Source organism: Chlamydotis macqueenii, chromosome 1 (genome assembly GCF_036417535.1).
Source record: "Chlamydotis macqueenii isolate bChlMac1 chromosome 1, bChlMac1.mat, whole genome shotgun sequence".
Lineage (NCBI taxonomy): Eukaryota > Metazoa > Chordata > Aves > Otidiformes > Otididae > Chlamydotis > Chlamydotis macqueenii.
In genome coordinates, this window is record NC_141556.1 from 151,706,633 (window position 1) to 151,733,621 (window position 26,989).

Consider the following 26,989-nt stretch of genomic DNA (forward strand, 5'->3'; position numbering starts at 1 on the left):
AAGTGCTGGGCAACATGAAGTTTGCAATGAACTGCTTAGTTAGTCGGCAGAACAGGAATGCAGCATTTTCAAAAACATCAAGCAAAAATCTCCTTATTTAAGGCTAAAAGATGGAAACTCAGAAAAGTAAAAAAGCAGGAGGCTTTACAGAGTAAAAAAGCTAGCAGTAATAGTATAGCACTGAAAGTACAGCGCTCTAAGTGCCACTATCACAAATACCAACAAAACATCAATAATTTGGGTGAGACTGACAGAGCAACAGACCTATATTTCTAATGTGACATTCATTAGAATTTTAACATTCAGCCACAACTCCACTCTAAGCTAAATTTAAGTGGCCAAAACTCATAGGTATAAAAAAAAGCCTTCAAAACATATACTTAAAAAAAATAGAAATGGTGTGTTAACAAATGTATGCATAAAACAGATTTATAAATAGCTACAGTATGAAAAATATTTCAGTGCAAAGGCAATTTTAAGATTTCTAAAAAATACATTACAAATAATTTGTTAACTACACACAAGAAATTTGTCACTGCTACTGGTATAAAATTTATACCCATATTAACTTCTTAAAAATATATACACCAGTGTTTTATGTAGGGGACAGTTCTAACTGACCAACATTCAAGTCTGCAATGGCAAGCATATGTACACACACCCACACACATATGTATGTATTTCAGAATGTTACTGCTATGAGGACGTTCTTTGAAACTTGAAAGTGCTACATGTTAAATGGTAAAAATACCTTCATCTGTGGCACTCACCATCAGACATTTTGAAATTATCTTCTCTTTGGTATACTGAAAATTTCACAACTCACTTTACAATCTCTGCTTGTCCCAGGGCATTTTAAATATGTTTCACTGTTTGTTTAATGTGAAAATCACTCAATATTGTGAGGAACATTTCTGAGTAAGTTGATTTTTATTAAAAAGTAAATTAATAAGTAAACTGTTTTGCCTCTTTTTTTTTAAACACAAAAAGGGAAATAATTTTTGTCTGCCACTCTAGTCTATTCGAAAGACAAATAACAAAGTCTTGGCCAAGTCTTCCAATAAAGGCTGCAGCTCTGATTCCAAATATTTTGTTTTCTCATTGAAATAAATTTTTAGCTAATGTCCTCCCAGAGGTATTTAATGACTATGGTTATTAACCAGTTCTAACCATCAGGCTGAAATCAGATTACTCCTTCAGGTATTTTTGCACCCCAAAATAAAACACTGGACTAAAGAAACAAGACAAGGACACAGCTAATAGTTGAATTAGTGCAAGGTAACATAAATGTAGCAAAGAAAATAGAAGTGCAAGTTGGCTGTCCTACTTGGAGTAATTCAAATGGAATCCTTTCATTCAAGCTAGTTTCTGTATCATGACTACGGTTCAACTGTTAGTAAACAGCCATGTGCCACCTCGTGGTTTGCTTGCAAAAGTTAACAGTTGTGTGCTTTGCAATACATCTACCAAGCCAATTAGCCAGTATTTAACCATACACACAAAAAATCAAAGTTAAAGATAAGATGCTTATTTGGAAAAAAAAAAACCCCTTTGTTATTTTAATGAAAAAAAAAAGTGACAAAAAACCCTCAATAGATAATACTTTCTGCTATGCATACTTTCCAATACGGGGATAGGAAGTGGGAACACCGTGTAATCTGCATCTTTGACAAATTCACAAAAACTTTTTAGGCAAAATGCTTACATTCAGTTTTTGAGTAAATACCAGCATTGATGATATTTATCTATTTAACAGCCAACTTGACTTCATATAGTGTGTACGTACTTCACACAAGGATTGCTTTGCCTATCTTTCTACAAGGGAAAACTAACTGAAGACCAGACAGAGCCCTGATTTGGCCACTTACAAGGAAGTGAACATTAGAGAGTGTTTCTTGAAAGCAGATTTGCACAGAGGAAACACCAGTTTGTTCTACAGAAAGAGCAAAGAAAGAAAAAGGACAGAGGAAAATCAGAAACAGGACTTGTTAAATATGCTTTAGGAGACTTTCATTGGAGATAACTGAGGTCATTGCTTCTGGCTGAAAATTTTAAACTGTTGATCTCAAAATGTAGGTCACTGACTGAAACTATACACTTCAAGTAACAAAGAAAATGACTAAAGATGACAGAAGCAGTAAATGCACAAAAGTCTTGACACAGGATGAAGAGAATTTTTAGTGCTAGCAGTCTCACAGTACCAGACTGTGCAGATTGTTCTTTGCTCCAGTAGTTCAAAACATAAAAAGAGGCCTATTGGGCCTGGAAGGGTTCATACTTCTAGCTCTTGATCCTGTTTGTCTGAACATTACCTCAGACAGCTAAAGCCACATATCGTTTAATATATTTCTGTGACGTGTTTGTTTTCTGAAAAAAAAATAAATAAACAAAAATACAGTTTTTAAAGGCTTGACTTGGTGTTCTGTCATACAGACGTTTCCAAACCTGACCCACTGTAGCGGTAGCCTGCACTGGAACGGCAATGCTTATTTGAATAGCCAAAGACAGATGGAAGTACTGAATAATCAATGCCTCTCCAGCGGGTAAACATCATTTTTTTAGAATGAGAATTAGACCTTCTTGCTGGGGAATTGCTGCAGTCACTGCTCCTGTATCTTGGGCTTTTCAGACAGGCGAGAGGTGTGAATTCTGAGATGTGCTCCTGACAGTGCCTCGATGCATTCTGTTAAAGGGGAGGGAAAAAAACCCAAATACACAGTAAGTAGATGATCTCAGACCCAAAAGTCTACAATTGTGTTCTTTCATAGGGCCATTGTGCCCTTGATACAATAATGCCTTTCACTAGATCACCACTCTGGCTATTGTATAGGTATAGCTATATGTAAAGGTATACCCCCTCATGTTGTTTAGCAATCAACCACTTTCAACATTATTAGTTTTATATTAAGACCTAAAGAACTAGGTATAATTTTACATATAATCTCTAAACCTGATAACGGGCTCTTTAGAGAACAGATGAAGGCACGGAAGACTGCTTTCAAGTTGATTGTTTTAAATTAGGTTTATCTTTCATTTTGCAATCTCTCCTGGTACTTCTTTTAATCTTTGAACTTTTTTAGTCAGGACTTCTTAGGGGGAATTGTAAGACAGAACAGATTCAAGTACTTTGCCCTGTACTTCCAAAGAGAGAGAATTCTTTACAATCAGTTTGTGCTAACAGATTAAAGCTCCAGAGGTTTAATGCACTTGCTTTTCTAAGCAGTATCTCATGTTGGACTCGCTTAGGTTACATGTAGCATCTATACAGGCAATTTATACTACACATCACAATACCATCTTGGTCTAATTGTCCATTAAAATTTATCTGCACCACCACATAATCACTCCACACTGTGGCAGAATCTGCACTTCCACTCAGGACTACAGTAACACCACGGTGGCACGATGAGACCCTGGAACATGTGCACAAGCTAAAAGAAGATTAGCACAGCGCTTTCCCCAATGAGTTTATCTATTTCTTCTCACTGAATGCACATATAATTTCCAAATACAGAGGTATGGAGGTTATGTGACAGTATTTAAGATTTAAATGCATTATAAGCGTGATTCAAATCAATGTTCTCAATCATTCTCTCCATGAATACTATATAAGCCAGTTAATCCTCTAATCATCCCTTTCCTCCTCCCCTGTTAACATCAGCGCAGTACCAAAAAGGGACAAAATCACAAAATAAATATTAATGATGTACCTTATAGAAGTTTGACTGAGATGTAATATTACACTTTTAAATTCAGTCACAAGCTTGAAACACTACTTGAAACACTACATAACCAAGAGAAATCAGAAAGCTCTCTTAAAACAGTTAGTCTTGGAAAAGTCAAGCTATACAAAACTGCTCACTAACAATGAGACTTGGATTCTTCTGAACACACATATAGACCAAATACCAACATTAATACAGGAAAATGAAGATCATCAGGTAACAGATTAGCAGACTTTGTTTTGGAAACATCAGAGGGAATAGTCATACACTGTACGGCAACTGTGTTTCCTATTCTTCCAGCTAGAAAGTGAAGTATTTTAGTTACCATACATATTTCTAAAAATAAAACAATGGTTTTTTTCCACATGTAGCTCCAAGGCAAGCACTTTCAATCTGCCATACACGAAGCTACTCAGGAAAGCTGGGATTTTCTACTACTACTTGTCTAGTAGTCATTAAAAGTAAATCAAAAGCACCCCTCAACTACCTTTAAGTCCTACAGCCCACAGCAGCACATTACATTGCATTTGTCCTCCACACATACAGGTACTTTGCACCTTCACTTGGTTCCTCATGTGCTGCTTTTGGGGTCAGGAGAGCACGAAGGGACTGGAGCTGATATGGCATCCATGTGGGAATATATCTGAGTAAAAAGTGTACCTTCTTTCTTATACTTGTTTGTGTAATCAGTGGTATGGCAAGGAGATGAAGTAAAGCAGAGAATTTCATTCTGCTGCCCTAGTTTTATGGATTTAGGAGCTCACCACTCCTGCAATAGCTGCTGTCTCAGCTATTTGGCAAGACTACCATGCTTGTCTCTTGATCCAAGGCAGCAAGCAATGCACTGGTCTATACAGAGCAGGTTACTATGGTAGATATTGTCAGTCACACAGCCCCAGTCTCCTGACCCAAGCATTCACAAGTAACTCAATTCCTTTTGTACGATTATCTTCCTGTTTTACCACCTGCATTTGGTCTATATATGTATTCAAGTGCATGAGAGATAATGGATAAATTGCTACTGCGTGAGAATTACTTATGACTTTGTGTTCTATACCATGGTGTAATGTGAGCACGCTCTGCAATAATGACTGCAGTTCTTACAGATGTCACACAACATCTATACATAACACAATGTATTTATGTAACTTTAATATGGGTATATTGATTCATTGTTTTGCCTTACACAAGTAAGTGGCTGAGACAAAGATCTTACCTGTGACATGGAACATCTCTTGCAAAAACTAGGCTCTCCAAGTAAAACATAATGATTTTGTATCAACATTGATAAAGTACATCAAAAACTCTGGAGGAAACAGTTGGTTTGTAAACAGCACAGTTCACCAACAGAAATTAATCCAAACTGGCAACACGTACAGTACTGTTACCTAGCTTTGATCTAATTATGGTTCGGAAGCTGAGAGATTTCCTTCAAGAAGTGGCCCATCGCTGTTCGCCAGTGCATTTAGGGCTGTTTTATGTCTCATACTCTTCTGCAAGGACGAGGAAAAACAGTGAGACTCTTGCTGAATATAAAAGGGAAATGTGAATGAATTGTACCACTTGGTACAAATGCAATTATTGTAGCAAAGTCCTGTAAAAGTGACAGATTTTCTGATAGATTTAAAAAGGAAAGGTTAGCTAGTTGTAAAACAAAGTTTCTATTTCTTGATCCTGAGGTTAATCCTTTGAGCCACTCTGAGGATGTTTCTAATTCAATTTCAAACTCTGTTAAAAATACTTAATTACTCTCAGAAGCACTTAAATGTACCATGACTAAATACCATGAACTGCGTGTTCTGCCCCTCTGACGATAACCTGTACTGGATGGGCGAGGTCCTCGTGATACGATGAGGCCAAATTGATTCCAAGTTAAGGAGCGGACATCCCGCTTCACTACTCCCCAAAACATGTGGAATGCTACACATGGAGGTGATGAGGCCAGTGGTAATGAAGGCTGACTTACAACTTAGTCATTACGCCAAAGGAGAGAGGGCAGGGGAGTTACCAAGGTAACTTCTTCCAGGGGATTAAAATATTGCAACAGCCAGATCCTTTTCTTTGTTCTCCATAGAAAAGAAGCTCAACACGTGACAAAGGCAATAGTTTGCTAGTGACTAGTTTTCTAAGATTCAGTTGTTCAACAGCAGCTAAGCCCAGTGAGGAACAGAAGAATGATGAATCCCCAGAGATGCTTCCCCAGGCAAAAGTACCACTTTGGGTTTCCCCAAGCGCAGCAAAGGGTAGAGGCTGATGGGCCGATCTTGTGACTGAAGTGAAACTGAAGTTAAAAAACATCAATCAAGTGAAAAGAACAAGAAAAATATGTCTTAAAAAGTGATGAAAACAGAAGTTATTTACAGCTCAGAATCAAAACACCTGGCATTTCAGCTATAAAGTATTAGAGATTGCTGAAACACTGTCAAAGTAACCATTATAAAAATGAAAAGAGGATAAATTAATTTATATTTTCCATAACAGAGCTGCTGCGCTTCTGCTATTAAGAAAAAAGAATAAAGAAAAAGGAAATATAATCAATTCATGTAGCTTGGATATATTAAAAAGACAGCTTGCTGCTTTTTAAAAGTAAAGGCTGAAAGAAATCTCACAGCTGCACAATTTCCAGTTAAAGCACAAAATTCAGCTTGTTTCATTGAGCCAAAGAGTCACTGAGACATGTATCAGACACGAGCAGATTTTGACTGAAATTACCAAGACAACAGATTCCTCCAAAGCTTTTGCAGAATTGCCCAAGAAAGACAACAGTTCATACATGTGTGTGTATATATATATAAATATACATGCACATATATATACATATATGTACATATATGTATGTGTATAACATACATACATATATGTATGTATATATATCTCACTGGAAAGCATTCTTAAAAAAAACCCAGAACTAGATCTGGAATGTTTAAAAACTTCTGAATGATAATGATGGTAAGCAATCGCCCACCACACACCGGAGTGACTCAAATAATTGAACAATTTAGAATAATAAAAATTGCTTCAAAGGCTTTAGGTGATCTTATTGCCTGAGAAGAACTAATTTAATCACCTGGGGAGGTGGCTGTTACTCCTATGCTAATGTTTTCAACCGTTTTCAACCGTTCCAGAAGCCGTTTTATTTCAAAGCAAGCAATAGAGCTTATAGGAATGCAGTAAGTTTTAAAACAATTGGTTAAATGCTCAGTTCAAACCAATGCTAAGGCTCTTAAAAGCCAATTTTAGCCAGAACTTTTGTGAAAAAAAATTTTCCCTGTGACTTACATAATTACAGTAATTCTTACTGTCCATACATTTTTGAAGAGGGAAACAAAGAGGAAATGTATTCTATCTTAACCAGTTAAGAAAAAGATATAAAATCTGCAATGGAAAGAAACAGTCTTCTAGTATTAAGTCAAAAGGAGTTTTCTTACAGACTGTAGGGAAGACAAGATTTACTAGCATTTCTTCTACTTTTATATTAAATTAAATATCTCATACTCCTGCATCTTGAGCTTTTTTTTTTTTTTCCTACAAAGGGCATAGAATTTCATAGAATGGAATATAAAGAAAGCTCAGTTTCAAAATGCATGCTGGAAATAACATTAATAAAAAAAAAAGCCGTATTTTCTTCTATCACAGCAGAGCAGATATATTAATATATTCCAAAGACTGCCTAAATGGCTTCCAGTACCACATTTTCTGTATTACGCTAATAACATCAGCATAATCAGAATTATAATTTCTTTGTGTGGCAACTATTGCGTTTACTCAGGTACAATGCATGACATGCATTCACCTACAGATAGATTAATGATTAAAATGGGAATCTAAGAATGCTAGATTCCTGAGGCAGAAACAGTATGTAAAATTCGGTAACAACAGTGACAAAAATGATAGCGATAACAATGGACTGTGACAATGATTCACAGAATCTTTGAGATAAACAAACAGAAGATGGAAAAAAAGATACTAAAAAGTATTTTTCTTTAAAATAGGGTTGACATGAATCAGAAATTGAGATAATGAGTATGGTAAATAACTTCTGATGATAAACTTTTTACTGTCCTTTGAATGAAATGGCCAAGCATGCAGAAAGGCAGAAAAAAGTCACCTTTTGTTCCATTAGAAACTTAGACTGCTTGAAGTCTGAGAAAGCATAAAGATGGTGGACTGCTCAACAGAAAGGCACTGATGTTTAGTCTGATTTCCCCAGAAGATTGTAGGAAGTAACCGTGCACATCATTTATGTTTAAAGCAAGGTAGCAGTTATTTAGACAAAGCGGATTGGAAGACAGGAAGAAACAAAGAGAAAAAAGAAACACAAGGGATATATCTGGTTAAAAGTCAAAGATTTTCTACTAAATATTAAAAAATTAATATTGCCAGTGTTAAGCCCAAAGTCTGCTTTACAATTGATTCACTTCTCCAGTACTAACATACAATGTCTGTAAGAAATATGGTGATATCTTTGTTTGTGGCTTTTGTTTTCTAGTTTGTTTCTTTGATTAATCCATCCACATTCTCTCTCTTTAGACTTTTAAATTAAGCATGCAGAACCTATAACCTGAGAGCACCTATAATCCTAACCTGAGATCAGCTTCTTCCACAAGTACCATATATGGCAAAGAGACATTGATTAAAGGTATCAAAACAGAAGGACACTAAATGCTGATCTGCCTGGGAATGCTTTTCTGCTATTCTTTATTCTTTCCTCTCCTCCTGAAGTGGGGCATTTTCAGAACTGTACATTCAAGGAATACAAAACAATGGCAATGGTTTTTACTTTGCAGATATGAAAGAAGAATTTTTTACCTTTGCCAAAGGGGAAATTTTACTTTCCTCGGAAGTAAAGTTCCTTTACTCCTTTCCTCTTAATGCAAAGTATCTTCTCAAATAAATACCAAAATGCTAACTAATCGCTACACACACAGTCACTGGTAACTCATTATTTTAACATAACGCTGGCAGTTGATGGGCTGAAAAGGGCAATAGCAATAACATTAAGTTTCAGGTTCAACATCTCTACTCTCCTTCACCTTCTAACATATACAATATATGAAAGTTTGTTGGGGTCAAAAATACAGGTAACTTCTTATTGGGGCTGGTTTGTTGGCTCCGGAACAGTACCATGCATCCCACAGAACCTGATTTCCCTTTCAGCCTCATCAGAGCAAGTCTTTACACAGCATTTTCTCCTTTTCGCCTTCTCAGAAGAGGTGACAATAGATTTTAAAATACTTTTTCCATTGGCACAGCAAGGGACATTTATATAGAGATAATGTATCAAACCAGGCAAAATGTAAGTTGAAATATGAAAGAGGAAAAAACAGTTAACAGAATATGAATAAGTTTTAATATGCATGTTTTTTTTTAACAGGCACAGCATCAGTACAAATAGTTTGCTAAGGAAGTAGTATATGGCACAGATCATGCAATATAAATGTTGGCATGAATTTACTACGTATTCATGGCACTTATTTTGAAGTGTATAAATTCTAGATTTATTCAATAATAAACACATATGCAGTTGTAGAGTCCCTTGGAATAGGATTGCAACTGCTTGTGCAAATTCCTACTTTAAAAAGGATTTAAATAAAATTATATGTTCCCTTCCTACTGTTTTTATTTTGAGTTTAGCATATTTTAGCTGGTTTTCTATTTTAGATAACTATGCTCAGCTTGCAAAATGTCCACATCAGAGTTTCATTTATGCAGCAGAATGACTTGATATGAAAGATAATCACTTTGATTCAGGGCTGTGGGCAGTGCCTTTGAATACTCCACAACAGCAGGAACAACTGAGGTCCAGGCTGATATAAGTGCCTTCTACCTACCCTCACCAAGATCCCAGTCCCCCTACCCTTCTTATCTACTCAAGTCAGGAATCATGTTGAGCCTGTCCCCCACCATCCTCAACAGCTGATTTCCCTGTGGTTGCTAGTAGGGAGGCACAGGGGTTGCCCCAGGGTTCAGCTAAATACCACCATGTAAATAATAGGCAGCTTTTTTCACTATACTGCTCAGAAATAGCTGGTATACAACCAGTGACAGAACACCTCAGATGGGGAACCTCTGTTCTAATCTTGTCTCTAAGCTTCAAAGAGGTTTAATTATTAGAGTCTCGTGATACCAAAAACCAATTCCACAATGAAAATATTGTTACCTGGATTCTTTCTGTTGCTGTAGGCCACAACTGTCTGCATAAGATCTTCTTGAGAACATCTGGAAGAAGGCTGACAGTTATGAGCAGAATTATACCCAGCCACGCAGGACCACTAGACAGCATTTGCATGAACACATAATACATCCTCTGATAATTGAGAAAAGGCCTAGTAGGAAAAAGATTAAATAGGTATTACAATTCAATACACAAAAGAAAGACCGGCAATGTTAAATATAAAAATTATGACACTGATTAAATACTGCACATTCAATTTCTCTATTTGTTGGAGATCATCCATCCCAGTTTTCTCAAAAGAAGATCTAAACATTCACTGACTAGAGAGAACTGCCTTACTCTTGTTTTCCTTCCTGTAGGAAATACCATGGTGTCCTCGCTCCCAAGCTGCCTCTCCCTTTTAAAGACAAACTAAGTTACACTGTTATCCTGTTTATGCTCTTCTGTCTACTCCTTATCTTGCCCCAGATATATTCCACCTTTCTTCTCAGTGTCCCACCTATTACTTTCCTCCTCTTTCCCATCACACACTCATTTGTATGTATCCTCAAAATAAGGCTCATTGAGCACACCTTTCTTCATACCTCTCAGGCTCCCCTAAGCTTCTCTGATGCTTTCATGTTACACTCCCTAACCCATTCACCACGATTTTATCTGCCCCCACTTTCACTGCCTTCACTTCCATGTCTCCCTGTATCTCCATGGCAGTTGTCTGGTCATTAAAATGCCATCACTGGTAATGGGAACCAGAGGCCACGTTTCCTGAGAGCAAAGATCAACGGACAGTTTGTAGTAACACTGCAGTGTAAAGCCCTCCTACCAGTAGGCCAGCTTCCTGCTACTTTTTAAAATTTGATAGAAGTCCTTGTATTCTAAAAAGGTAATTAAGTTAAAATACACTGCTGCATGTAAATAGTCACATCTCTAATACACAGCAAGGTTGGCTGGAAGACATTAGCAGGGAAAATGTCACTTCTGCAAACTGTTTTCATTCTAATGCTGAAGAAACTGAGATCTGATCTTACTGAAAAGAAAAAAAAAAAAAAAGAAAGGGCTACTGAATATCCAAGGAGTTGACAGGTCATTACTCATTTGCAAAGGACATACTGAAACACAAATCCTTACTCCAAATTAAATGGCACCTTAATCACCATGCAACAGCTAGGCTCTGCTTTCTCTCTGGTCCCTCAAAATGTTTACTTATATATACAAAGTAGAACAGTTCCAGCAGAAGAGGTTAGAAAAGATAACCTTGTAACTGGGCCCTCTTCAAGTGAGAAACACGAATTCAAGTTCCCGACGGCAATCAGGCATAATAAGAACTTGAACCCGTTTTAACTTATTTCCTTCCCAAAACTTTCCGTTTCAAGTACACAGAATTTTTTAATAGAAAAATACCCCCACTATTTTCAATTAGCCATGTGCAAGAGTTCTACTGAATCTTAAAAAGCTTCTTGCCAAAAGTAGAACAAGTAGGTGCTCAGACATCTACAGTAAATCTACTTTGCCAAATAAGGGGCCAAATAATGAACTCAAAACACAGGACTCCTCATCATCCACACAACTTCAATGTTAATTCCACTCCCTGGCCCTAATTTAGACTGCTAAAACTGAGTAAATGGGTGGCTAGCCCCAGGCTGCATAGACAGGACCTACTCTGTGACATTTTGCCTCAGCCAGCCAGCCAGCCTCAGCTACTTGAACCAACCCTTGGACTGCTTTGGCCTCATACTACTGAGACAGCACCAATGGCAGTGTGAGGTCTGATATTCTTCTCTTTGTAGTATTCTCTAAGAATATTTTTAGCAGCCATTCAGTGAAAGAAGTGCTGAGCATTCTCTAATTACCATTACTGATGTGTTTAAAATGTGACTGCTATTAGGAGTTCTGCAATACACAAAAGCTAAATTAAATTCTTTTTGGGACGAAAAACTGAAATATATAACAACTTTGTAACAACTATTTCTGAAATAACATTTGCAATGTTAAATAAATATGTTAATAAATATGTTAAATAAATCTGCAATTTATATTAGGATTCATACCAAATAATTCCTCCCCAGAGTAGAGAAAAGATAATGTAGAATACCAGTGATCCCCAGATCATGAAGTGATTTATCCACGTCCAATAGTGCGTATCTAGTGCAAGCTGAAAAAAAAATCCAAACAAGATTATACGGTGTTTTTACTATCTAGCAGCAACAGAGTACTCAGCAGGAGATGAAATAAAATGATGCTCTTTGAAAAAGGGAAAGATTCTACACAGAATTAGGTAGAAAACATTTTTCAATTTTAAGGACAGTTAAGAAGGCACAGATATAAAAATCTGTATTTAAATTAATTTAAATCTGTACTTAAACTAATACAGCAATGTATGGTCATAGAGAGAAACCAATATAAGTAGCAATTAGGAAACCAATTGTAATAAAGTCTCAATGGATAAAACACAGCATACCTTACCTTCAATGTAACTGTGAATACAAGCACAGTAAACACCAGTGTTCCAAAGGTCCAGTTTCCAAACATCTATAAAAAATGGTCCAAAGTGGTTATAGGTAATATTGTCCACTATTTTGTGAATTGTCTGGAATAAACCTCTTAAAGCTATGTACTGCTTTGTATCAGGAACTGACACATAAGCAACACCACTGAATTCTTACATGACTTATCTAGTGCAAATCGTTTTGGTTTCTCGTCCTTGGGTATACACACCTCAGATTTCATAGAAACAGGAAAAAACCACAATCAATGTTCTCAACCTAAAGTTCTCAGGTATGTTTCTCAATAAAAATGACATCTAGCACAGTTAAAAAAAAAATCACTGAGATTTACAAATGAACTGCAATAATATAATCACTCTTCTTGAACATCATCTTTTCTCTGTTTCCCTCTACTGTACTTTACGTTCCATGATTTCTTGGAGGTTCAACAGCATGTTATACAGATGAGTAACAGTGTAAGAAAGAATGTGATAACCATCAAAGCCATGTAAGTACATATATGTTCTACATACATTTTAAGATAAAACACTTGTGGATTATGGTTGATCCCCATCTGCATCACGAAATAAAAACACTTCAGCTTTTCAAGTGGGTAGAAATGATCATTAATGCTGATGGAGTGAAGCACTTGTGGTGAATACGATCAGAGAGGATTGTGTGGACTGCAGCAGCTAGGAGACAACCAAGTTCAAGATCCAGAGAGATGTTGGGAAAGTAAGCAGAGTTAGACATTGTATTTTAGGAGAAGATACTTTGTTTTATTCAGAGCACTGCACCCATGAAAGAGAATGGTGCCCAAGAAAACTGAATTACTTTGAAAGGGAAAAATGGTGAGATCTCATGAACCCTCATCTGCTGGAAGACATGAAATTTCAGCAGAGTTGCCCAAGTAGGATGTTTCTCAATAAACAAAAAGGGAAAATGGGAGCACAGAAGAGATGACAATATGGGCAGGCAGCAACTGACTAGTGTAAAAGCATTTCCTGAGTACAGAGGAAAAAAATCACACAAGCTGAAGCTCAGCCCAAACTAAGATTAGAGGGATGTGCTGAGGGTAACAAAAAAGGTATTTAGAGGTATCCTAGTTTGAAAGGGTAAATATAAGTCCACTGACAGAGTGGTATGGCAGTCTAGTGGAAGGTGTTAAAGAAAGTGCTGAAGTATTCAATACTCTGGATATTAGTCTTCAAGGGAAAAGTCTGCTCCTTACATTTAACAGTAAATCTTGGGAAGGAAAGGAGCAGCCAACAGTGTGGGAGCAACAGGTTAACAACCTGTTAAGGAGGGAGCGGATGCAATCTTATTTTGAATTTAGCAATTTATTTGGACAGCATTCTCATTTGGAAGATAAGGAAGCCCGGGCTGGGTAACTACACTACTACTTGAGTTGAAAACTGTTGTTTAGTGATCAATGACTTGATGTTTCAGTTGTAATCAGTGAACTACACCAGGGCTGACATTGCTGAATGTCTCTCTCAGTGGCCTGGATGGTGACACAGAGAGCATCATGAGCAAATTGCTAGGTGGTACAAAAATAGGAAATGGCTAGCATAGTGAATGGCAGAGTCTCAGTCCAGATGGACCTCTACTGATCTGAGAAGTGGGTTAACAGATACCTTATGAAGTTCAATAAGGAAAAGTGCTAAGTCTAACACCTCTAGAGGAGTAATATCATATATTGATGTTACAACTATCAGAAAGGAGGTTGTAGGGAGGTGGGTGTTGCTCTCTTCTCCCAACTAACAAGTGATGGGACAAGAGGAAATAGCCTCAAGTTGTGGCAGGGGAGGTTTAGGTTGGATATCAGGAGTGGTCAGGCACTGGAACAGACTGCCCCGGGAAGTGGTGGAGTCACCATCCCTGGAGGTGTTCAAAGAACACGTGACAGACGTGTCACTTCAGGACATGGTTTAGTAGGCATGGTGGTGTTAGGTTGGTGGTTGGACTTGATGATCTTGGAGGTCTCTTTCAACCTTAAGATTCTATGTTTGGAACCTGACTGGCTGAGCAATGGCCCTGCTGAAAAAGAAGTTGCAGTGAGTGGAGTTACAGTGGACTCCAGGTTGAATACAAGCCTATACTGTGCTTTCTGTATAAATAAGGGAAACTGCAAACTGAGCTGTACTAGGAGGAATATGGCCACTGAATCAAGAAAGGTTATCAGTCTACTCTACTCAGCTATAGTGAGGTTGAACTTGGAACACTGTGCCCAGTTTTGGGCCCCTCAGTTCAGAAGAGATGCGCAAAAAATTGGAAAGGATCAAGTGTCAGGCAACCAAGATAGTTAGCAGTCTGTAGCTATCCTGTGAAGAGAGGCTGAAGGACTTAGTCTAGTGGAAGGGAGGTTAAGGAACAACCTAGTAGCTGCCCACAAATATCTGAAGAACAATTACAAAGATTAAGACGTTAACAGACCTCGCTTCATCAACAAGAAAAATTCTGCTTAGGTATTAGGTATTATTTTCACCATGAAGGCAGAAAAACATTGGAACATATTGACCACAAAGGTTACCGAAACTCCATCCTCAGGGATATTCAAAACCTGAGAAAGACTTGATAAAAGTCTTGAGCAACTGCACAAAGCAGAGAGTTGAACTGGATCACCTGCAGGGTCTCTTCCCATCTACATTATTCTATACAAGCTCACCCAATATTAGATGACAGGGGATCTGCATGGGCAAGTGATCACACAAATGTGCTGCCATGGGAAAAACTCTGAATGGAGACCACAGCCAGCCACAAGACAAGATATCTGTAGTAAACTAGGCTGAGATAATCTGAAATAATCAAGTGGGAACAGAAAATCATTGCAAAAATAAATAAACAACTGGCTGAAAGATTCATTATTCTGACGAACCATATCATTATTTTTAAATTACTCAATGCACCACCTAGTGTACAAAACACAAGATGAAGTGCAGAAAATCTTCAGCATTTTGAGCTGACTTCTACTTTGCTATCTAACATAACAACTGAATAGGGTCATGCCCTTGCTACAGTATTTTTCATGCCCCCACCCAAAAAAAAAAATCAATGCAGTTAAAACTAGACAGGAATCTGGTTCAGGAGCTTCAAATTATGCAAATGTTTACCGACTTATTTCTTGCACTTAAAGTTTTACAATACGCTTATTTCATATCTGACATTTCTTGGAGAGCCCAGTGTCAAAGTTTCTGTATACTGAACAGATGTGTGCATATTTCCAATAAAAGTTGCTAGATTAAATGAAAAAAGTTGAAACAACCTTCCCCTATCTCTGTCAGGCTAGATAAAAAGCACCGGGCTGCAACCAAACCTTTCACCTACACAACTTCTTGGCTCAGAAAACAAAGTCATAGCACAGGGACACCAGACTCCGTAAGGCTGCTAATTTGGCACAAAGAAAGGTAAGCAGAGCAATATGAGTTACTGTGAGTTACAAAAACTCACAAGATATTTTCAGCATTGACTATCTCAGGATACTACTCATCTTCAGGCTGTGAATCATTCTTCTGTAAATCTGTTTGTTGACATCTAGTTTATTAAGAAATATTTTTTCTGTGCTCTGCTCCCAGCCTATCCAAGATTTCCGCCTCTCTTTCTGCAACTGTATTTGTTGTATTTTCCATGTTCCTATTTAATCCACTCTGCATCAAATGTTAAAATAAAAAAATCACACATGAAATACATTTTATTATATGGGCAAACTAAGATGACATTTACAATCTGAATCACTTCTACAATGCCTTCTTTTTTTCCTGCCTTCCTTATGTAGTTGGTCTCTGACTGTATGTTTTTATAACGCCAACCATATCATATCCAAAGTGGAACACCATACAAAAAGCAGTATCACAAATTAACAACAATTAATAAGAGCTAAATCTTTGGCATCTTAGTTTTGTTTACCAGGAAATTACTGAGGCAGGCATTTATGAAGTAAATCTCAGCAATTAAAATTACACTTTTCCATTATTCTAGCAACATCACTTTAGAGCATGCAAACAGTTTCAAATTTCTAAACACTGAGAAACATCCTGGAGGGATTATGTTTGGAAGCAAGCTTAATGGTATGTAAATTTTAGTCTGACACATGCATCAATCTAAGTGAAAGACATTGACTTTCTTCAGTTTTTACTAATTTTGCAACAATGGTGATAAGTTCATTTCTGGAGGGAAAGAAGAATTCAAAATTTTTGCTTCAGCTTCATTTTAACAATTTGGAAGCTAACTGGAATCATCTTATATCACTGACGGTATTGGTGTTACCTTCAGCTCTTTTATCCCCTTTCCTGCTTTCTACTTTTTCCCCTGTTCCCTAATAGCATATTGCTGTGGTAAACCTTTCAAATCTTCACATTTTTCACTGACTTATTCCAGACATGAGCATAATTTAAATACTTCTAAATAATCATCAACACTAACTAGCATTCATCTATGTATGAACTCATATACATATATCTGACTATTCCTGAACACTAACATTTTCAAGCCTTTAAATAGAAAATCACAACTCAAAATCTGTAAGTTTTATACATACACACATGCATGCTGAATGATGAATTTTCTAACCCACTCTGACACTCAAGAATGTCTCATCAAGCAATACATTTTATGAGTATCTAGTTGTAGACATATATATTCAAAATTTGGAAATTAGGCACTAGTTTGACTTAGAGCTTTATCAAGAAGAATTTGATTTAATGTCTGCAACATAAGTGGACTAAAATTTCAAAAAGGAACCCAGTCAGAATATATGCAATACAAACTGTTTACAAAATATATACAAGTATGAGGAGTCTAATTTTCAGGAATATAAATGTTCAAAGCTCTGCATCAGCTTATATTTAAAAGAGAACATAATGGTATCAGAAAAAGAAGTGCTGCAGTGTATAGTTATGTCTAACGGAAATTCATTCTGTCCTTAGAAAAGCTCGTTCTAACAAGTGTCCTCTCACACACTAGAAGTTAATTTCCCTGATAAATGTCACACAGATGGTATTTAATGATATTTGAATATTGCATTCCTAGCAAACATGTACATTGCATATAGGCAACAAAATTGGACCCAGTTTATTTTCTTTCACTTTGAGGGTCTTTTCTGAAGCGATTCAAGCACTTTATAGCAGAACTGTAACAAATTTTCTATAGCAGAGAGAGTCAGCAACAAAATGTAGGTTACAGAAAAACATAGAAAATAATAAAATGCAAGGAAGCAAAAAGCCTACTTGTTTTTTAAAGTTCATGGCTCTTTACCACACCTCATACATATCTTATACTCTATGTAAGTTCTTTATATTTTAAGTACTTGTAAAGTAGCAATAAAGAACATTTCCATCTATAGCTTTAAGTGATATTTTGAAATAATTATAAGAAATATTTAACTGCTCTTTAACAGTTTAATTAAAGAACAGTGAAAGGTGAAATGGAAATCATGACAAATCCACAATAGTCTTACCATGTGAGTGCTGGTTGTCATTAGCTGAGGATAGGAAGAGAAGCAAGTAGCAAAAAGAAAAAAAGCACACAAATAAAACAGACCAAAATATCAATGGGTAAAACAAATAAAATGCAAAAGTTCTAAAATTTGCATTCATGTGACTGCAAAGCAAGTAGAGAGAGATTATTTTAAGCTGCCATATGTAAAAAATAATTAAAATATGTAAAAGCTTGTTATATTTAAGCTCTTTTATGGTCATTCATAACTACTCTATCAAGAGTCTTTTAGTATGTTAATCAGATATTCATGAGAGGCATGTTAGGCTTGAAACAGAAAAGTTACTATGTAAATTCCGAAGGAATACTTGGAATTTATGATATATATTTCTTCTAAGTTTTATCTAGTCCTATGCCTCTGTTTACTGATACACAGAACTCCTACTGCATAGTTCAGACTTTGCTGAACAGATAACCCATCTATCTCACCCTAACTCATAAAACAGGTATCATCTGTGCTGGAAATCTTTAAGAAAACAAAGCTGTGCTCATAGCACATTTGACATTAAAAAAATTACCTCTGGCTGATCAAATCCAACACTAACCTGTCCATTGCTGGTCACAATTGTGTTGTCAAACAAGAAATAGGCACCAAAGAAAAATACCACAGCATCAAACACTCCAAGGAATGTCCAGTAAATAAATGCACGCCAGCGCAGCAAAGCATTCTTGGCAACATCTCTGAGTAAAACAAGATACATGTATTCATTATGAGCATGTTCAAAAAGCCTAGAAAAATGATGTCACTCATATTGTTTTTTGAAGGAAAAACAATTAAGAGATTGCATGCAAAACCACGTGACAAGTATCTACCACTTCACACACAAATCCTTCCTGAATGTCTGCTCTTCATTTTTTTTTTAATTTAATTTTTAATAAACCATTTTAACTGCTGCCTGTAATTCTCCCTATTTCAACCGCATGGTAAATTCTCCTGTGTTGCACCCATCTACTTTCCAATATTTTTACAGAAGGTATCTTTTTTCTAGTATTTACTGGGTAGGTGATGATCCACTGTAGATTTTAAATGGAAACACTAGAGGTCTCTGGAGACTTTGCTTTATTTCCCATGGGGTACCTTTATACAGAATATTGTAACAAAACAAGAGATTAATTTCATGTGGAACATGCAAAACAAAGATTTTGCAGTTGAGTTGAAGCTTCAGGTCAAATTCTATTTCTTGAATGTTTTCCCATAAAAAATACAGGCATTGTTCAACAATAGAACTCTTCACCAGCATGCATTTTCTTATTACAGAAAACTTTAAATCTTATAACTTTACTTCTTGCACACAGAATGAGTATATATCAACTTGACATATATCATAAAACACAACAGATAAATCAGAACACAGATAAATGAAAACCCTGAATTACAGAAATATTTACTACCAACCAATACTTACACCACAGGTGCTTTAAAACCTTTTCTGATGACCACATGAAGTCATTTCTCCCTGCAGATGACCAATATACAGTGCAAAAATTCTACGTGGCTAACAGTAAGCCTCATCTGGCCTAGAACAGCACTATTGCCCAAACCAGCCTAGCAATAGACTCTGATAGATATTAAAAAAAAAAAAAAAAAAATCTAATGTTTTTGACCAAATAACCTTTGCTAAAACCAAAAAGGTCTTCTTGAATGATCATTTCTAAACTGAAAACATATAAAATATAGAAAACAAAAATGGAGGAGTTGGGTTTCAGCAGTATTATCTTGTATTCCTCTTTAATTTCATAGGTAAAAACATATCACTGCATTGATTAACCTTTCGGCATCTAATATTACCTCTGTCAAAAAATGTTTTCCCTTTGATTATCTACAGTTACCACTCTCTGAAACGTACTGTTTTGGCAGCTACAAGAATAAAAACTGGGCACTGTTCCTAATTTAGATGGCCACATACAATTAATAGGCAAGAACTGCATTTCAAGTCGCTAAAATCTAAACCCATCACAATCCCAATGCACAAGAGTGAGTCAAAAATATGCAGAGGACAATGCTGGACACCACACAGAATACATCCTATGATACAACACTCTACCAATCAGTCCTCTTTTCTTTTAGAATAAAACATGCATATAGAAGAAACAGTTTTAAAACACTCGTTCCCCGTGGCTGGAGAAAACAGTACTGAATAAATCATATTTTGATTTACAGAACAGCAATTTTGCTCTCACTCACTAATATAGCAAATGAATGGTGTGGATTGTAGTATGTAAACATATATGTAAAAATACATGCGTATCTATTGTAGTTTATAGACTGTGCAGGTGGTCTTCAACCCTGCAGTGTATCTGATGTTCTGCTGCAACCTTGTGGTGCAGAAATCCTGAGAACTTCGGTTATAACAGGGATAGATCCCACCATTTAACAGTCAAACTTTGGGGCACAATGTATTAATTTTACCTGTACAGGGAAGGCTCTCTCTTGAGTGTGTCTGCACTGACGTGTTGTTCCATTAGACCATACAAGAGGATAGGAAGGGAAGTGAAGCTGATATTGTACAGTGTTAGATATGCAGTATCATACAAAGTCTGTAGATGGAAAAGAATTCAATCAGCTAGTTTTAATTTTAAAACACAGTCCACTGCATAACACTTGATTTAAAATGAATGAGTCAACTTCTTTGGTAAAAACCAAACTGTATCTCTTCAGAGTGGAGACAAATATCCCTGAACATCCATCCCTGCTAACTGATGTTCTCTGCACTTGTACCCCATTTATCTGGAGGACAACAGGTCAACTACAAAATCAATTTAATAGTCTTGTCCACATATCAGCCCCTCCTATTGTTTGAACTTTAAGATCAACTCCAAACTACCCAAACTGAACAACAATAGACTCCTGTAGAGGCAGAAATCCCTTTCTGGCACTTCCACCTCCCCTTTTATCTCCTCCATGTCTATATAACAGACACACATGCAGGGAGGAAGTTCTTCAGCTGTGGTTGATCGCCAAAATACTGTACAAAGAAACACTCCAACATGTCTTTGATTCTTCTTCCCTTTGAACAACTTTTTCATGCGTGGATCATCATTCTAACTAGCACTCAAACCCTATTTGGTGATCATTTATGCAGTAAAAATTGCTGTCAAAACTCCCCTTTTGATTCAGAATTACATTTAGCTCTTAAAAGAACAGGAAATTTTACAATTAAATTTTCATCAACACATGCTTTCATATCTAAATCCTAATAATGCTTCACGAAAACCTACAAAGTTTTCAATGGTCATCTGAAAGAACAAAATAAAAAAAAAAGTTCTGTCATTTTTACTCCTCCTAGAGCTTTCTCTTGCAACATTCCACAAATTCAAAGCAACAGTACTGTTTTCTCCCAATTAAATCCTCCTCTTGTCCAATTTAATCCTGAAAACTTAATCCTCTTTTTGTTTAAGTCCAGTCATTCATTCCTTTGTTTTTTGCTCCCTCATTGAGAAGAAAGAAGAGGTAGATTTCTCTGCACAAATTAGACAAGAGCAAATAAACAAAAATTTAGAAAGGAGAATACTGGATCCTATCCTGAATGATGGCAATTTTCTGATGAGCAGCATTCAACTTTCAAATCTTTCCATGTTTACTTTTCCTTTTCAACTAATTGAATGCTGCTATTTGTCTGAAGTTTGTAATTCATACCTGCACACCTCAGAGAAAACTAGTTTATTCTTCCATTTTTGTTCTGAATTCTAAAAGTGAAAAACTCATTCATCTAGTTATCTTTCAGGATTGCCTCTGTCCATGTTCAATAAGCCTAAAACCTAAAAGACATTGAACTTTGCATTGCCATTTCCAAACTTGGTTTCCTACATACTTTGACTTTGAAAATACCATTGCTTTCATGATAATTCATAAAATTATTTGTGTAACTTAACTGCAATTGCCACTGAAACCCATATGAACCCAAAGTGATGCTCTTCTTTTTATAACGTGTAGACTAACCTAGAAATTTTCTCAGCTGAACAAGCACAGTGTTAAAAGATCAATTTAAAAAAAAGCCAAAGAAAAAATGTGGCAGTGAGGGAAAAAGAACAACTAACCTGTTGTGAAAACCCACAGAAGAACTGATATAAAAACTGAGGAAAAATGAAGCAGACATTCTGAAAGACAAAGTGACACAGTCGTCATGTGATATACAAGCACTAAATTATATGCTCTGCAATGCTATAGCTATGTAGATCATAGTTTTCCAACACTAGAAATAGTAAACATTGCAGGAAAAGTAGAAAGAGCTGCATACATTAAACATTAACATTCTCATCTTACTGTTAAGAAAAATGCTTAAAATATTTTGAAAGCAAACTTACAAGGCTACAGTTTCAAAATTCAAGTACAACGAATTTTGCGATCCAGGAGCACAGCTCAGTTAAGGCAAGGCAAGTAAGGTACAATTCACAGTAGGACACAAACTGTGATAAGCAAGCATGGATACTCTGGTTAGCATGGTTCCCAGCAAAGTAATTTTAAGATGTTTCTAGCTGGGACCTCAAAACTTCATTCTCTCCTAATTATATGTACAGTCAAACACTAAGATCTTGAATTATCTTCCAAAGGTTCCTTTCTATCACCTTCCATTGCTTACTGAAAGAACTTTGATTGGATCCCAACATGTAGAGATAACAAAACTGTCTAACCAGGGGGATGCACATTATAAACTTTCTCCATCTACAGTATCCTAATGAATTCAGAAAGTAATGTAAAGTAAGTTATGGTAAGTTCTCAAATACTATCTCCAACTTGATATAAAAGGCCACCATAGAGAGAACCCAGAAGGTACTGAAAATAAGTAGAACAGTCTCTGTTGGAATTTGTAAAAGAAAAAAAAAATAGAAGGCAAATTTTGCTTTTAAACATACCATGGATTACAGAATATATCTATATAAAAGCTATTTCACTTCGTAGTCTGGATAAAAACAATAATCCCATTTCACCTTTGCATCTGGCACTCAACAAAATCTCTTTGTGGAATTAATGCTTTTTTTTTTGTATCACTGACTGTGCAAACTGCATACAGTTAGATATTACCATATAAATTTTCGAGATTTATGTAATTAGAATAAGCATTCTCCTACCTTATAAAAGAAGTATTGCACAAGTTCAGATATCCTAACATAATAAAAATGCCCATGAACAAGCAACATTTTTTTCAAATGTTTAAATTTAGGTATTGCATAGTCACTGTTTCTTGCTGCTTGACGACCTTCTTTGCCAATGATTCCTTAAAAAAAAAAAGGTGATGAAGCTGTTTAATAACTGAAAAACTATTTCAAAGATACAACTATTTGAAAAATTATATAATAATGCTATGACATTGATCTAATAAGAGATCATCACTGTATCTCAAAATTTCTGGGGTAAATTCACTAAGAGTTGTCTATAAAATGTATAACCTGATTATTTTAGACTGCCTGTTTTTAAGAAGTGTTTTCTGTCATTTCACTTGAATTAATATTCTAAAAAGCACACTTACCTATACCAACATGTGCTTCTAGAATCATACTGACATCATTTGCTCCATCACCAATTGCTAACGTGATAGGATGCTCCTTTGATAACTTAATCAGTTTTACAATCTGGAAAAAAAAAAGTGTTAAAAACTCTTCTCTATAATTGTTTGCTTATTTTGCATGACTGTATGACTAATTAAAAATTACCAACACAGTTATATAAGAACTTCTCTTAAGAGACACAAAAACAGTATTACCCAATGCAACTACTATGCATAAAGATTACAGTATTTTCTTCATATTAAAACTACTTGTTCCAAATATAAAATAACACTTCTTAAATACTTCCAAACTATTTCCAGACAGATGGACAGGAGGAAGGAAGAGCAGAAGAAAGGAAGATGATATTGGGATTAATACTGTGTAAGTGCATTAATAAATTTGAAGAGTTGCAGAGACAGAGCGTACAATTTCTAAGAAATCCTGTAACTAACGACTGAAAGATTCTGCTTTCTTAACTGTGCTGAAGTATTTTAAGAAATATAATAGGACTCTGTATATATCTAAAAACTATTGACATAGAAACTGTGCAAAAATTTTACTTCAAATCTCTCCATTACAAATGATCACCTCTACAAACTTGGTACCAAGTCAGCTGTGACTAAAAACTTCTACAAACTTCCAGACAGTTAAAAATTCTGGCTAAATACATTTGTTACAATGAATAAGGGCTGCATATGCTGTATCTGAGCACTGAGAAAAAGACATGACAATTTGAAAGGAAAAAGCAAGTGTATATTCCAATGTTTGTTTCATTTAAAAATTTTTCAGCTATACTGAGATGTTTCAGTAACGGAAGGATATGTTTTTACTTGATACAAACTAGTATACAACAGTCAAGAAGTACTTAAAATGGTAATGCACACATTCTTCCGTCTGGATTATTTTTTCTTGGCTTCCCATTTATGTTAAAAATAGACAAGAAATATCAGTCTGCAGTAATAAATAATGCAGATTCTTGCAGTGTGAACAGATAGGAGACTAGTCGAAGCTTGTTAGGTTAAAAACAAAAAAGCTTGTTAGGCTAAAACCAAAGCAATTAGTTGGGTTCATTATATATGTTCTTTTATCGGCATGTACCAACCACGAAATTTGCACAATATGTACATAAATCAAATTCAGGTGCACAGCTGGATGCCATTTTAACATACCATTATCTAAATTGCTTGCCAGTAGAAACTCTCCCCTCTCCCTTTTTTTTTTTCCCCCCACTTTTTGCATTTTAGAAGATACAAATGTGCATGGTAATATTTTAAGTTATTGTAATGAGTCATACAGAGTATTAAATTTCAATATTTACATATGTGCATGTTAATGAGCAATTACAAAACAAAATACTAACCTGTGCTTTTTGCAGAGGTGCCATTCGACAGCATAACACTGCACTGCAGTTCCTGCAAATTTCAAGAAAGAGCTCTCTGTAGTTACCAGAGCTCCCATCTTGTCTTGGTTTCATTATTAATGATAATGCTGCTCCATCAATAATTAAACCATAATCTTGCATATCAGTTGAAAGTCTGTTCAGGGATAAAAGAGAAACTAAGAGTCACTGTAAAATTCTCCGATACATTTTAAGTTTGGCAATAGTTCTTTTGTGAAAACTAATTAGTGAAGAAATAATGAGTATGGAATACCGCAAAATTATTGTGTGTCTAAAAGAAATTTGTTGTATAAGACTCCTATTTATGACATGTTAAAATTTTCAATTATGTTGAAAATATTCAGTGCTTCATCAGTTCAAACACAAATCTGATACCTCAGTGACTTCACCGGTGAGTACGAGTGTATAATTAACGACCTTTCAGTTTGGTTTAAAAGGGCTCCAAAACTGCAGTGAGGTAAACTGAGTTGCGCAAGAAAGTTAATTTTGTGGCACATTGCATAATATAGAGAAAAAAGTTACAGAGAAAGGCCTTTGGTTCTCTGAAATCTATTTTGATAAGGGAAATAACCTTTTTCTCAAGAGTCTGCATTTAAGGAAGTAAACCATGCTTTGAAGGAAATACCTAAAAGAGACTTGTTGGCCCAGAGAGGTCACTGCCTACACTGACAATATGTATACTTCGCATCTGGTATGGTGGCTAAGTCTGATACAGGCATACCTGTAATTATATTATTATAATAATTATATATTTTATATAAAATATTAATATTATGGTGTATATTTCTATATTATTATATTACAGGCATACGTGCAATAATTTGAGCATTGCTGGAAGTGTGGTTGCATGAAACAGTTTACCACAACAAAACATGCTGAACAGTGCGGGGAGATGGTCCGCACTACAAAAGCAGTTTTCTGTGGCATCCTTTGCCTTTACCTGCGTTACACAGCAACCTCTGGCGTCAGCTCAGCAAAAAAAGAGTTGTACAAACATACATTGAGGTTTATTTGTGCTCTAGTTTCAGTGCTCCAAGGTTATACTACTGTGTGTGGGTTTTCAACAAACGTGGTTTCACCAGTACCAATGTTTGTCAGAGAAACACCATGTTTATTACCATTAACATATTTTAAGCATCTCCATCTTCACTACTAGAACACAAGCTATTTTTGACAAATAGTGTGAAGTACTGTGAACTATATTTAATAACAGTTCACATATATTTTCAGCACTTTGTTACCATCAGTACAAATAGGGCAACACCATTAGTATACAAATATATCAACGAAAAATTTATTACTGTTAAGTCCAGACAGTCTATTGAACATTTGGATTTCCAGCCTGAATTTGAACATCCAGGCAGAATCCTGTTATTTGCATCTCTGGAACCAATGACAATAAATTCTGATGAGTCTTAATGCCATAAAACTGGCATTAAATAAAAAGTTAAACAAACATGCTTAAACATACATTGTAAGACCTGTGGGATTTAAGCTAAATGTGGTACAGATGATATAGAGAAAGAGGATTTATTTAACTGAATATACGAATGTTCTTGATTAGACCAATGAGGTTTAAAATATAAAAGCAACTAAGAAAAATGCTCAGGCTCAGAGTTGCAAGCTGTAAGGATAAGAGTTTTAGAAACTCTCTGCTAAAATATCACAAATACTTGTTAGCTTGTTGTTCCTTTACTACAAACTGATTGCAAGTGCACATAAAATGGACTTGCTCACTGGTTCCATATTAAAAATAAAAACAAAGCAAATACACAACATTATGTCTGGAAGACAGTAACTTCTTTTCTTACCAACATCTTAAGACAATTAAAATGTTTTAGAATCTAATTCTTAGGTTTTTACAGCGGAAAAAAAGAACTAGTAATACCAACTGCTGAGCATCAAACAAGTAGCCTAATTTACTACCTGTATTTCAATTACACCATTCTTTTTTTTTGCTTTTTAATGCCATGTTCTATCTTCTTCCATGTTACGTTTCAAGGAAATCATTTCTGTATACATGATACCTATCCGTCTTCGGATATTCAAAATATACAGAAGTCAATGGTTTCTTTATAATTGAGGGCACTTTAAGTATTTTTATGAACACTGGAAGATTTGGTACTATGCTGTTGCCTGTTACCTGTCTGTAAATGTAGCACAAATCTTTCCTAGAAATAGCTCAGTAAGGCAAATTTTGTTGCTCCCTATGGCCTTGGTCTTATGAAGA

General features: G+C 35.7%; 1 protein-coding gene across 2 annotated transcripts in view; it reads right to left on the reverse strand.

Moving 5' to 3' along the window:
* Positions 1-1,110: 1,110 nt before the first annotated feature.
* The window catches only part of ATP11A (ATPase phospholipid transporting 11A), a 128,143-nt gene continuing 102,264 nt past the window's right edge, over positions 1,111-26,989 (reverse strand). The window contains exons 20-30 of one of the 2 annotated variants that reach the window (XM_086770356.1): positions 24,721-24,895; positions 23,342-23,444; positions 22,944-23,089; positions 21,912-21,971; positions 20,284-20,411; positions 18,419-18,554; positions 12,361-12,426; positions 11,946-12,049; positions 9,886-10,051; positions 7,834-7,922; positions 2,626-2,683 (exon numbers count right to left, since the gene is read on the reverse strand). In XM_086770356.1, the coding sequence (XP_086626482.1) occupies positions 7,845-7,922; positions 9,886-10,051; positions 11,946-12,049; positions 12,361-12,426; positions 18,419-18,554; positions 20,284-20,411; positions 21,912-21,971; positions 22,944-23,089; positions 23,342-23,444; positions 24,721-24,895 (1,162 nt within the window). In that variant the 3' untranslated portion in view covers positions 2,626-2,683; positions 7,834-7,844. Of the gene's footprint in view, positions 2,684-7,833; positions 7,923-9,885; positions 10,052-11,945; positions 12,050-12,360; positions 12,427-18,418; positions 18,555-20,283; positions 20,412-21,911; positions 21,972-22,943; positions 23,090-23,341; positions 23,445-24,720; positions 24,896-26,989 lie in introns of both variants that reach the window. The other variant, XM_086770348.1, reaches the window with a different exon arrangement.